Source organism: Scomber japonicus, chromosome 2 (genome assembly GCF_027409825.1).
Source record: "Scomber japonicus isolate fScoJap1 chromosome 2, fScoJap1.pri, whole genome shotgun sequence".
Classification (NCBI taxonomy): domain Eukaryota; kingdom Metazoa; phylum Chordata; class Actinopteri; order Scombriformes; family Scombridae; genus Scomber; species Scomber japonicus.
In genome coordinates, this window is record NC_070579.1 from 33,806,932 (window position 1) to 33,820,556 (window position 13,625).

The 13,625-nt window shown below is 39.2% G+C and overlaps 1 protein-coding gene across 1 annotated transcript; it reads right to left on the reverse strand.

Annotated features, from left to right (window-relative positions):
* Window positions 1–1,604: 1,604 nt before the first annotated feature.
* Window positions 1,605–12,972, reverse strand: LOC128366652 (neuronal acetylcholine receptor subunit beta-2-like). The gene is made up of 8 exons (XM_053327393.1): window positions 12,951–12,972; window positions 8,769–8,914; window positions 6,088–6,132; window positions 5,869–5,978; window positions 4,774–5,300; window positions 3,941–4,431; window positions 2,850–2,995; window positions 1,605–1,620 (listed from the first exon to the last, which is right to left on the reverse strand). Exons 3-8 carry the CDS (start codon window positions 6,112–6,114, stop codon window positions 1,605–1,607), a joined length of 1,317 nt encoding a protein of 438 aa, XP_053183368.1. The 5' UTR covers window positions 6,115–6,132; window positions 8,769–8,914; window positions 12,951–12,972.
* Window positions 12,973–13,625: the final 653 nt, after the last annotated feature.

Consider the following 13,625-nt stretch of genomic DNA (forward strand, 5'->3'; position numbering starts at 1 on the left):
GCTCACTCACTGACATGACTTACTGGGACACTTAATGGGATTGAGCCATTAATCATGTTATTATTTACAGCTGTGCTTTACCTGTGTTGACAAGTTGTGGAAAGGGTCTCTATCAGGACTCTGAAAGTGAAGCAGCCGTCATAAATTTGAGAATTTACACCTGTGACATTTTATAAATGTGTGTGTGTGTGTGTTAAAGGCAGCTGATGAACAAATGATTGAGGGAACAGAATTGGCCAAACACATAAAACTATTCATTTTTTTATTCAACATATTATAGTAGAATACAGTTAGTGTCATATTCATTGTTAATATGTAAGCTGGTGTTGCTACATTTTATTTCTGTCCTAATTAATTAATCTGTCAGCGTATTCAACAACATTTTAAGACAGTTGTAAAAGTGAGGGCCGAAATGAGCTGCAGAGTAGCATAATTAATCCTTTTCTTTTCAACAATAGTGATGCACAATAAAAATGTGTGTGTGTGTGTGTGTGTGTGTGTGTGCGTGTGTGTGTGTGTGTGCGTGTGTGTGTGTATGCGTAAGCCAGATCACTAAGGGATCCGTCTGTCACAGCCGCGTTACATTTCATCCATCTTTCAAGCTTCTTTACATCATGTTTGTCATTTTTCATTGTAGAGAAGTAGATGTAGAGGTTATCTAGGAGAACTCTTAGGCTTTTCTGACAGGCCTCGTGATGCAATATGGCACAGAAAAGGAGAGAAAATAGAAGAGAATAACAACTGAGCAATTAAGAGAAAGACAAAGAGAAAGAAAGAGAAGAATGCACTTTTAAAAATAAGAATGCATTAATGATTACAACACAGGTTTTAGAGGTGGATGGCGGAGATGAGGCACAAAGCTCACAGAACGAGAGAGAGAGAGAGAGGGGGGAGAGGGAGAGGGAGAGGGAGAGAGAGAGAGAGGGAGAGAGAGAGAGAAAGAGAGAGAGAGAGTGTGCATTAATATTTTTATGAAGAGAAAAAGTGGACTAGACAAAGTGCCCTCACTTTGTTACAACAAAGCTTAGTTGACAAATGTAGAGAAAAGAGAAATTGTGGTCCATTGTACTGTGTCCTGTAAAGTCTTATTTTTCACATCAACAAAGCTGCAGAGAGGAACAGACTTCATTACAGAGGCTGCGAAGAACCTTTGTGTAAGTCTGTGTAAAGCTCCAATTACTAGTATTCTTCACCAGTTTCTGTGGTTTGTTCTTTATATTGTCAAAGTTAAACATTGGAGAAAATAGGCTGCAACTGTGTCAAAAATAGTGCATGAGCACCATCTTTGCTCCATTATAATGTCCACTTGAAAGAGATTGCACAAATCAGTAGTTTTAAAAAAGACTGTCAGGATGATTGTCATGCCTATGATGATGGTGGAGCTTGAACAGAGGCTGGCAAAAATAGAAGCCATGCAGTAAGAAAGTGTTCCAGTACGATTCTGTCTTCATTTGAGGTCAACTGTGTAGCTGGCTACGTCGATTAGTCCAGGAATGTATCAGATACAACTAACGGAGGCTGATCAGAGCCAGACCTGGTGTGGCTTCTTACTTATACATTAGTTTCCTAAAATTATTTATTTATTTTTCTCTGGAGCAAAAATCCTAGAAATCTCCATACCTACAGGAAGAAAAACACAATATAGTGAACAAGAATTAATATTAAATGGAGACATGCATAATATACAGTGACATTTTCATACAGATTTGCCTGCTATTGTAATTTCCTAACTGATAATACCCAGTTTATGAGATCTTTTACGCTTAGTTGACTTGGGAGCCAATTATTAATTCAGATTCAGCTAATTGATACCGGTTACTATCAATTTCTACAGAAATCTTGGCATATTATTTGTAGACATGTTCAAAGGAAAAGCCAAATCACATACTGCACTCATGAATCATGATTAGATATTTTGTGATTCTACCATACTGTGTCATAGACCAAGCATCCGCTAATCTCAGTCAGCATTCAGGCAACATTTTCTCTTCTTTTCTGTCTGGAGCTTTAATGATCTCTGATGCAGATCAGCACTTTTTATGACAAATATAACACTTTTTTCTTCCAAGTTCAAATTGACAGCCAATGTAATGCTTTTATGAAACAGCTATAGCTTTATGTAGCCTTAGGCACAGATGTAAGCAACTGCTAACTCTGGGGTGTATAAAAATAGTTCTTCATGATATGGACATTCACTGCTTTCTTTGTCAGAAGATTATTTTTAAATATAGCGAGAAGGTGTGGTAAAAGAAGCAGCCACTGTGAGCTGAGTTGACAGACGTGTAGGCAACAGAAGCTTCCTGCTGTTTGAACTCATATCAAATGCTATGGTAAAGCACAGATATAATCAATATTTCCACATCATGAATGGATCACATGACTACTTATATGTGAAAGGGGGTCTCTTGCAGCGATGGGCCCACACAATTATCATCTGACACTGTAGTTCACCCCAGCTCTATGGAGCATTTTAGCATCTTTCAGCTCATTGTTTAGGTTTTACGTTCCACAACTTTACTGTTTTGGTTTATTCTCACTATTCTCATCAGATGTGTTGTAGGTTTGTTGTAAGCTTAGTAGTAGGTCATAACCTTGATTAGCGGAATCGGAAATCATACTTCCCAATGAAACTCCTATTACAAGTGTAATTACAAACTGCTCTTACAACCCTGAAAGTAGCCAACATGGTTAAACAAAGACCATTAGCTACAAAAAGAAGAATGGGTGGGTCATATATCAGGTATGAGGACACAGTGTGTTTCTGTTACATTTTAGATATGAATATTACATTCTTTGCAAAGTTAAGAGGCGTATGCATGCATGTATTTAAATGTGTGTTCATGACTCACTCGGTTTCATCAGCAGTGGGCGTGTTGTAACTTTGGAACAGCGGCTGCATGAAGAGCCCCAGTGTTCCCACGACACACACCAGGATAAAGATCCACAGGAACAGTCGGTCTATCACCATGGCTACATACTTCCAGTCTTCTATTATCTGGAACCAAACCAACAAGTTGGACTATTATGAGGTTTCAAGACAGATCAATGACATACAATAATGTGTGTGGTCAGGTCCTAAACCTAAGTGTGTAGGAAGCCGTGTTTCATTAACTGCTGCTGCAGCTATAAAGGTTCTAGAACATTAAACGCACATCATGTTATATTTTTATCTGCACTGCAGTCAGTGATACAGAGAGGAGAGACAGCTTGATGAAAAATCTGCCATGAGCAATTACAGCTGCAAAACTTGTTTGTAATATTTATTAAGTGTGGGAGGTTTTGTGGAAGTTTTGAAGCCCAAGGCCACAAATCTGGCACTGGGGTTAGTGCTGTCTTCATCAGTTTGTGTTTGTATGAGTGTTAGAGCAGGGTTTTTGTTTTTAGCTATACAAGCAGCATGGCTCTAGGAACAGCAATGTTGATTGGTTCACTGTGAAATTTTCCTGCCCCCGTGCCCCCCTCAGGATGTCTTGTATTAAGTTGTGTGATCTACTGACTTTTCCATACATGCTGAATACTTTGGTTTATGACCAAATACCTGCAAAATTCCCTCAGTTGCACTTTGTGTTTAGTGTTAATTAGCAAATGTTAGCATGATTGGTGAAAATGGTAACATTATACCTGCTTAACATCAGAATGTTAGCATTGTCATTGTGAACATTCGCATTTGCTGTCATCTTAATCTTGTTTGAGGATATTGTTATTTCCAGTAATAGAAAGATGATTGGCAGATTGGAATACTGTCACAAAAGGATAAAATTTCTCATTTTCTTCCTCGTATAAATCTCCTCCTTCACTGTTATCATCCATCTCCATAATCTGCCTTCATAAGCCTTGACTTTCTTCCTACCATCACTGTTATATTCTTTCTTCCCTCCCTTTGTCCCATCTCTTCCTGCTCATCATCACATCTTTTTTAACCACATCATTATCTCCTCACCCCTTCGTCATCATCTTCCGTCTTCATGTGTTCAGAGATATATTTCACTCCTTCCACTGCCTCCTCCAGATCTGCATCCCACTGACTGCCCAAAGGCCTCCGGAAGTCTGAAAACCCACCACCCCCGTCTGGGATGTCTCCCACTTTCCAACAAAACCTGTGGGCCAAGTCCTCATTTACGTAGAAGGAGTCAGCGTCCGTTCGGATCCCACCGAGTTTGATGTTGGAACAAGACTTCCTCTCCCTGCTGCTCTGAGAATTGTTTTTGTTGGTGGTATTCTGGTTAGCATACTTCCGGCGGAGTTTATCACGGACATTGGAAGAGCCTGGACGCCTCATGAGAAGGAAAGTGGGAAGGGTGACCAAGAAGATGCGATTGACCCAGTCGGGCATATGGTGGGTGGATGGTGAGCGGTGGTGCACGTTGAGGACGCACACTGTGCTCACAGTGGAGAAAGTGACAAGCACCATGGTGAACATCAAGTATTTACCTAAGAGAGAGAGAGGAGGGTTACAACATGAAGTTCAAATTTCATCAGGACTAAAATTAACAATCTTGTTTTGAGTCCTCTACAGTATGGGTGAATTTCTGCTATTTCCTCCTGTTCTACCCTTCTTTGTTACTTCCCACTTTCCTACACTGTCAAAGTCTCAACATTCATAATTCTGGCATCACCATATCTGAACAATGGTCTTTCTATGCATGTTCCTAAAGCCAATCATTCCCAGGAAGCTGGTCTTCAAGTTTAATTCCTAGGCGTCATTTGTAGGTCATTTCAAAGGCTTCACATTCCCAATTTCATCAAGTCTACACCAATAACAATATAACTGACCAATAAGCGGTACTGCTAGAGAGGTGGGTGGCACTATCTTTGAAATAAGCAGCAGGAACACAGTGAGCGCCAGCAGCACTGAGATGCACAGCGTCATCTTCTCCCCGCAGTCCGACGGCAGGTAGAACACCAGGATAGCCAGCGACGTGATCAGCACACACGGGATGATCAGATTAATGGTATAAAACAGCGGCTTCCTCTGAATCACAAAATCATAGGTGATGTCGAGGTAAGTGATGTCGTTGGGGTCTTCATTTTTGCGTGCCGGGAGCGACACAATGTCCCACTCTCCGCTGGGGGTGAAGTCATCGCGGCTGGCAAAGTCGCTCGTGAGGATCAGATCCACTTCTGTGTGGTCATAGGTCCAGGAGCGGAATTTGAGAGTGCAGTTCTGCTGGTCAAAGGGGAAGTTCTGCACTTCGATGGCGCAGGCTGACTTGTAGATAGCCGGGGGGAGCCAAAAGATGTCTCCTGTGTTGGAGACCACAGCGTTGCAATAGAAGGAAACTTCGTACACTCCATCAGCACTGTGATAGATAGGAAAATCTAAGATTAGAAAGTGTATGGATCCTGGGGTAGAAGAAGGCATTTAACTAAGGTCAAACACCAATCCACCACACCACCCTCCCTTCCTGCAAATACAATCAACACTTAGATAAGACACTTTTCTTTCCTTCACTGCAATGATGATAATCAAACAATCCCAAACTCTCCCTCATGAAAGTCTTAAGTTATAATAAAGTCATATTATTTAACACTGATGAAGCACTCAGTAACAACATCAACCTCAGCAAAACAGGTTTGGGAAAATTAAAAGAGGGTACAGAAATATTTTAATAACAAAATCCCCATAGAAAAACATTCTTATTTTGGCAGCAGGTTTTATGCTTGTAATGCTGTGATTGCAATGTTGGAAAACCTCTTAATGGAATTATACACTGTAAATCAGGTTTAATCCATCCATATAGGGCCACCACAAACAAACACACACACACACACATTCATATTTTATGGGGGTTTGTTGTTTTCCTGTTCTAACTTTAATATAGCACAACAGAATCATGTTTTTTATATAGCACACATGCACATATTTACTTGTTATAAAGCACTATATCAGGAAGCCAGATGTGTTTGGATGGTATTCGTAGTTTCTTGATGCCTTCGTACTTGTCTGGGTCCCACCTCAGCCTGTAGTCATTCCACTCCTGCAGAGAGAGGGTTCATAACGTTCATTACTGACAGATACAGCCACATAGTACTGTTCCAAACTGAACACTGTATGGGCACTGAGCAGTGGTGAAGATTGTGCTTTACCTGAAACAGCCACAAGTTAGTCGTCATGATCTGTTCTCGCTCATTCTGCAAGAAAACAGCAATCAAGCAGTGTTATTTCCTCAATATCTTACTTTATAATATAATTTAGCTTTCTTACCAATGACCCAATTATCAAACTCTAAAATCAAAGCACATTTAGGGAGTGGGGATAATACAGAACTATTTGGGGGTAAAATCTAATACCCTCTAAGGTTTTCATAAATGTCATCAAGGTAGGATTTAATACAGAGTTGAACTGCTTTATAATATGCAGGAGGTTCTATGTCCACCCTGTGTAGACACTGTACACGTATCTGGTCAAAAGTTAATAAGTAACACATTGTAAGATTATTTGAAATGCCATACATCAGATTTGCTGGGTTCTGGTTGTGACAGGAGACTAAAGCATTTTCATATGCATATCTTGTAAGTGTAAGTCTTGTGTTAAGAGGAGAGTGAGAGAAATTTCAATTAAACCCTATCTGCAGGAGTCCTGGGTTGCAATGCATTATGCAGTGTAAGGGATTACAATTATACATTCAGTAATGACATTAGATTTTTTAATCCAAGTAGAGTAGATGTTGAGTGGATAAGCAGGTTGTCTTGCTAATGGTAGCCATTTGTAAACCTTCCTTCAGTATTTAGCTGGATGTTGTGTCCGCAGGGCTAAGCTAGCTGTTCATTGTCAGTAAACTTCAAACCAAAGGCTGACAGTTAAACCATAATGTCTCCTATTTCTATACATATTAAATACAGAAGATGTGATGTGTGGGTGTGACATGTATAAAACTTGTAAAAGGCACTTTTGACCATCTATCTGTCTATGAATACTGTGACTGTAAAGTAACGGGTGTTTTAAATTCATCTCATACCTCACCTTATTTGTAGGCATGTCATTAGGCCACAGCACAGCCTTTGTAAACAATAGCTGTAGTGAATTAGAGTGTGTTCAGAGTGTTCAGCACACAGTGGAACCATGCTTCATTCAGAATAAATAAACATAATCCAGAAATTGATTAATATATCTTAAGCAAATGTTCAAAAACTACTTATCCATTCATTTTCTAAATGTTCTGAACAGATTTATCCTCAGTCAGGGTTGACTGAGGCTGCAGCCTATCCCATCATGCCTTGGGTGACAGTTTCTAGCACCCTGAACAAGTCACCTGTCTGTCACAGAGCTGACTCAAAGAGACAGACAAATTAATTCTGAGTCACTCACACCTACAGGCACATTTTCCAGTGGAAAATGTGCCTGTAGATTTAATGCACACTGTGAAAATAAAATAAAATAAAATAAATAAAAAAGTCTAATGCATTATCATAATAATATTGTATTTATTTATAGCTCTTACAGCATGTATGTTGCTGTATAATTTTAATGGTTCATAATGGTGGTAGGCTATAGAAGACTAATTAAAGGCCCTGTACACCCACACAGGTGTTCTCAACTACTCTGGCCTATGAGACTGATAGTCAGTTTGAAATAGGTTTTATACATTTAGATTTTTTACAGCAGGAAATACACAGGTGTAAATAATAGCATTAATGATGGCTGAATTCCACTTAGCTGCTTCAGGGTTAATATAACAGAGTCATTTTATTAGTAACACCTGTGCTTTTCCTACTATGTAAAGTCTGAATGTCTACTGTGAAAAAGTGTACTACTGAGTGGAGCTATACTTGGATTTACATGATGTCACCAAAGCCTATGAATAAATAAAAATGGAAAGAATTTTTTTGGAAGTCTCGTAATTTTTCTTTCAAAGACAATGTTAGGTGACTCACAATTTGGGCACTTCTACGGCTTGGATGAACATTAAACTCACTTGTGGTTGAATCATCAGTGCAAAAGATGAACAAATGTGTTAGACAACATGTAGCTCTTTGATAATAAGTCAAAAGTAGAAGCGTAAATAGAGACAGAATCTAAAACCAAAGGTGCATTTTGGCAAGAAACCAATGACAGAGATTAAAATTGCAGCTGAGGATGGCTGGAAGCTTAAGATTACCCTGTTGAGAAAACTGATGATACAATCTGCAGCTTCAGTCAGTTCACTTTTGGATTCTGGCTACATTTCGGATGAATTCAGCAACTATGGCATCATGTTTTGCAACGGCAAAGCGTTTTCTCCATGGCTCATGGCTACAGTAGCATCAGAACCCTCTGCCATACCAGACAAACGTGAACAAAATTATAATAACTAAAACTAATGGCCGTAAGATTAACTGATATGACAGTAACATTATCCAGGAGTGTTGTGAGTATTCATTATCCTGTCTTAATATGTGCAAATAAACTGGGAGGATGGCAATTACAGTGTTGAGAAAAGCACTAATCACACATTATGAGTGAAACGACCTGAGTGGCCTGTTGGGGCATCACCAAGGCTGCCTGCTGGTTATGACTTCATTTAAAATACAGTCCACACAGTACCAGTCAACATTTTGGACACATTTTCTCATTAAAGTGATTGTGTCCAAACTTTTGACTGGTACTGTATATGAGTGAAACTGTCTCTCCATAGATTTAATGATGACCATGATGCCAAATTCTTAATTATAAAATCTGGCATCCTGCATGGAAATAATGTAATGTAGGTGTAGGTGTTAGTGTAATGCTCTGTGTGTGCACGTGTGCTTTTGTGTGTGTGTGTGTGTGTATGTGTGTGTATACTCACTACACTGATGAGCTGAGACAGAGACACCTGTATGGAGATGGTGACCTGCTGGCTCTTATTGACAGCCGGTCTGATCAGTTTGTTGTAGCGCTCCGGACCCAACAGGTAGTTCACCAGCCGCTCCTCTGCATTCTCTGCTCTGCTGCCTGTATGCACGTCACACAGTTTGAAATGTTACATTTTGAAAGCGTACATTTTTGAAACCTCTAAAAACCATAGCAGGCATCATCTGTTTAAAATGTCTACAGTACATATACACTCTCATTTACTGCTCTGTTTGAAAAGAGCACAGGCAGTCAGCCATACATAAATGCCATAAACAAATGCCATGTGTGTGTGTGTTTTTTTCTTCTTCTAGCAAACCACAAACTCTGGCGTAGCGTGTCTCCGTGTAACACTGAATGCAAAAATGTGGTCTGTCATAATCTACTTTCGGGGACACATTTCAGACATTGGACCAGTGAATTTGGAGACGGCTTGTGCGACTGGAGACAAAAGCTGTCTCTCTTACTGGTAAAATGCTGGGTTATACAATTAGTGGTTATGGTTAGGGTCAGTCTCCAGGAAATAAATATAAGCCTTTCTAATGTCGCCAAAGTACCTAGGACAACCTGCGTGTTTGCGTGTGTGTGTATGCATGTGTGTGTTGTTGCAGTTCAAAGTCATTTTCTCTCTATCACGGTATGTTTTCAGCACAGTGTTATCATGGATGATGAACAATAACCAAGTTAGCTGTAATGAAGTAAATTCACCAAAGAGCATTAAGGCTGAATTACATGTCCCCTTTCAAATGTCTGTGTGTGTGCGGGTGTGTATGGGTGTGTATCTTCTCGTCTCACGCTTTACTGCAGGGTTTTAGAGCAAAAGAACTAACAAAAATCCAGTCATGCATCCTTCCCCATGAGAGGACCCCTGAAGCTTTGTGTTTCATCAGCCCTAAACTATTGGTTATGTAAAAGTGATCATATGAATAAGTCAGAAGCAAAATGCTTTTGACCCTCTCTCTTGGCTTCCACAGCCATTATGTCTACATTGTCAAACAAACTGACAACAGAGCGGGGAGCGTTTAATATCTGGACGGCTTCGCCCCCCGTGTGCCACATGAATTGTCTGTTTTTGTAAGATTACATACAGCGATGGCTGAGTGAGCATAGATGTTCCTTTTTTTTTTCTTGGCGGTGCCCTGCTGTTTCAACTTTTCATGTCACAGTCACAGAATGTCAACATTTCCAGCTGTTTGACAAGGAGGATAGGCAAGGGAATGTGCTTGACTTTATTTTATCTTCAGAGGATAAATTATTTGCCATCAAGTGGGAACTTGAAGAATCTACTTGTGTAATGGAAATATCGGAGTGGAACTGAAGGTTAACCTGATAACTAGAGGCCTTTATCACATTTAGAGTTCATCTGAAGTGGTCTAAGTGCAGCAGGATTCAGTGTGGTAACTCCTTTATATTACAGCCTATAAATTACAGGACATCCATTTACTATATATAAAAGACTTACTGTATATCAGGACAACAACAGCGTTTAAGAGGGTGTTAAAGTATTATTTGAATTTCTTCGGACCTCTTTAGTAATAATAGTAATATAGTTGGTGGGAAAAGGGGGGGACGACAGGGTTTTAGTGTTACTATTGTAATGAAATTACTTGGAATACATTTCAAAAATGACGATGAACAAAAATGATGAGGGGAAATGACATTGTTAAAAGGTTTTTAATATGGAGTACTTTAGTATTATTATAGTGAACATGATGGTTGTTGCTGGGGGACAAAACACCAAGCTGAGCCTCAGATGTAAGAAGCTTTATAGAGTAGATATGACTATAAAAATGTTAAATATATGTTTTTAAAATGATCAATAAAGTACTGGGAAACAGTGATATAGTTTTGGGACCAAAATGGGTTTTTAGAGAAGTTACATATATTGTATTTTGACTCATAAATAAACTTTATTGAGGTTTTACAGGAAGGAAAAGTGTAGCAAGTCAGCCATCAGTTTACTTATTACTTATATAGTAATTGTAACTGAGATAATAGCCATATATTTTGAGTCAAATTGGAAGATACCTTATTATAGTTTATGTCCAGGATACATGGGCTGTAAAATAAAGATGTCCTTTGTTCACCTCCTTTTTAAGCAAAGTGTAGTTTAAAATTTGTATCTCATGAGTACATTGTATACATTGTATAGTATAGGCTGTATTCTTGATCTCTGAATGCAACACCATTGCAGAGTACAGAGCCCAGTCAAATCTCCAGGCCTTCAGGGAAACACTCACAACAACACGGGAAAAGACACAGAGAAGTGCAACGTGACTTCTCTGTGGATTACATCACTTAAATAATTTAAATCTGATTTCAGGGTATCTTTGCCTTTATGGATGCTGTAGAAAAATGCTTGATGGTGTTTTCTTTCATACCCGATTTTTGTCAAAGAGTCAAGTTTTTATAAAGCAGATATGAGTAGTGATGTATGTCTTTGTTAGTTGATGTTTTTTAAAGATCAATTCAAAGTCTTCATCCTGATTGTTTTAATAGCCTACAAGCAGGAGCGATGTCATGGTTAAAAGAGTGAAAAGTCAGTACTGCACAGAACAAAGCAAGGTGAGGGTTGATAAAAAGGAAGCTGTTCTTTCAGGACAGAGCTGGGGACATGCTATCCAAGTGCTTTCTTGACGGTAGGTATAAAATAGCCCACAGTAAATTATTAAAAGAGCCCATCTGCTTTTACTTTGGTGTATTTTAAGATGGACACCACACACACGTAGTCTGTTTCTGAGGCTAAAGCTGTTGTATGGAGTTTTATTGTGGCTACTAAATCAAAAACACACAATGGACTCTCATTTATAATCACATCTCACACTAATAATTAGAATCAAATGTCACAGAATATAAATACTGGTTAAATACTTCATATAAGATGATTGCTACAATGTTTGAACAAACTACAAACACACATTGGAAGCTTATTATGCTTTCATGCTATTCACAGAAACAATATGATGAAAAACTATAAACACAAACTAAAGCTGAACTACAGGACCATGACTTCCACTGACAAAGGACAGAGAGGTCACAGCCTCAGTATTCTGTCAGTAAATGTGGTCCTTTTCTGGTAATCTGAGCTTTATTTTTTTAAGATGGATTCTCATAAATGTCTGGACAATCTGACTTTTTCTGCATAATGTAATTTCAATAAAATGAACGGCTTGTTGCCAGACTTCTATTTCTGGCATGTGGAGAAGTTTTTCAAATAGCATTCGGGCCAACATATAAAAAAAGAGAGATAAAGATGGTAAAACAAATGAGAATGTAAATGTATAATTATGATTCCACACTAAGATCCTGCAGGCGACACAGTGACATTGAAAAGACGACATGCCTCTCTAGTAAAGCTCAAGTAAGGTGTAGAAATATGATGTCAGCATTTAGTTGGATAAGTTCTTACTGTGTTATAATTAGTCCAAACTGGATACTTCATTCATGATTCTGTAGCTGAGTTAGAACAAAATCTCCTGTAGGTAGGTCACTGACACCAAATAACTCAGCTGTTTGTTAGTGTGTGTGTGTGTGTGTGTGTGTGTGTGTGTGTGTGTGTGTGTGTGTGTGTGTGTGTGTGTGAGAGAGAGAGTGCTGGACATACTGACTCCAGCAGGCCACTTCTAACCACCTGAGGCAAATCGGCTCATCTGTGTGTGCGTATGCATGTGTGTGTGTGTGTGTGTTTGAAGATGTTTCAGCAATATGATTTAAACAAACAGGCAGAAAATGCAATTTAGTGTTGAATGAACACCTGCAACTAACAACCACTTTAATTATCGATTAATCGGTCAATTATTCCCTCTATTAATTGATTGTTTAGTATAAAGTGGCTGCACATGTTGATGACTCTTTCCAAAGCCCAAGGTCATGTCCAAACCCAAAGACATTTAGTTTACTGTTACTAAATAAAATATTCACATTTGAGAAACTGCAATTAGAGAATTCGTACGTTTTTTTTCCTCCAAAAAATGACTCAAAGCGATGAATTGATTATCAACGTACTCATACTCTGTCGATCACTCAGTAAATCAACTATAACCCTGGCAGCTCTACCTCAATTAACAGCTCTAGAATCACTCCACCTAAATACACATTCATACTTGTGGAAAATGTAAAGAATATAAACCCAACTCACATGTGAGAGAGAGAATGAAGAGCAGGAGAACAGTGTTGGTACTCATCTCCTTCCTTTCTGCTCTCCAAGACAAACTTCTCAGAGTTCCTCGGAGTGTCCCCCGGAAAAGAAGTTCCTTGAGTGTGAATAGTGGAAATACACAGCTATACACAATATATTCCGTCGTGATACGCGTGATTTCTTACAACTCCTTCCTCTCTTTTTTTCTGCGCGGGTTGCCACACACCTGCTCCGGTTTGTGTGTTTGTAGCTGAAATACTGAGCTGCAGCAGAATGATAAGATGAAACTTTGTCTAATATAAGAAATAGGTTGTTTGTAGTAAATGTTTATTGGCGACAAACAACATTTTGCTCCTTTATTCTGTAGCTTACCACAGGGGCTGGACTGTCCATTGCGCGCCGCCGACTCATCCACAAACCAGCCGAGGTGATATTTAAACGCTCTCGATACAAAAGCAGCAGTCCAAGTGAGAGCAAGGGGTTTGTTGTCGTCTTCTTCTTCTGTGAATGAAACCAGCAGCGCTCACCTGCAGTCACTTCGGTCTTGCTCCCTTCTCATGAAACGCGGACAACTTCGTGCGTTACGAAATTGGTGCAGTTTTCCAAAAAGTGTAGAGCGCAGTGCGCACAGCCAGGACGCTTGTTGGTTCCTCAGGGTAACTACTTGCAGTTTAC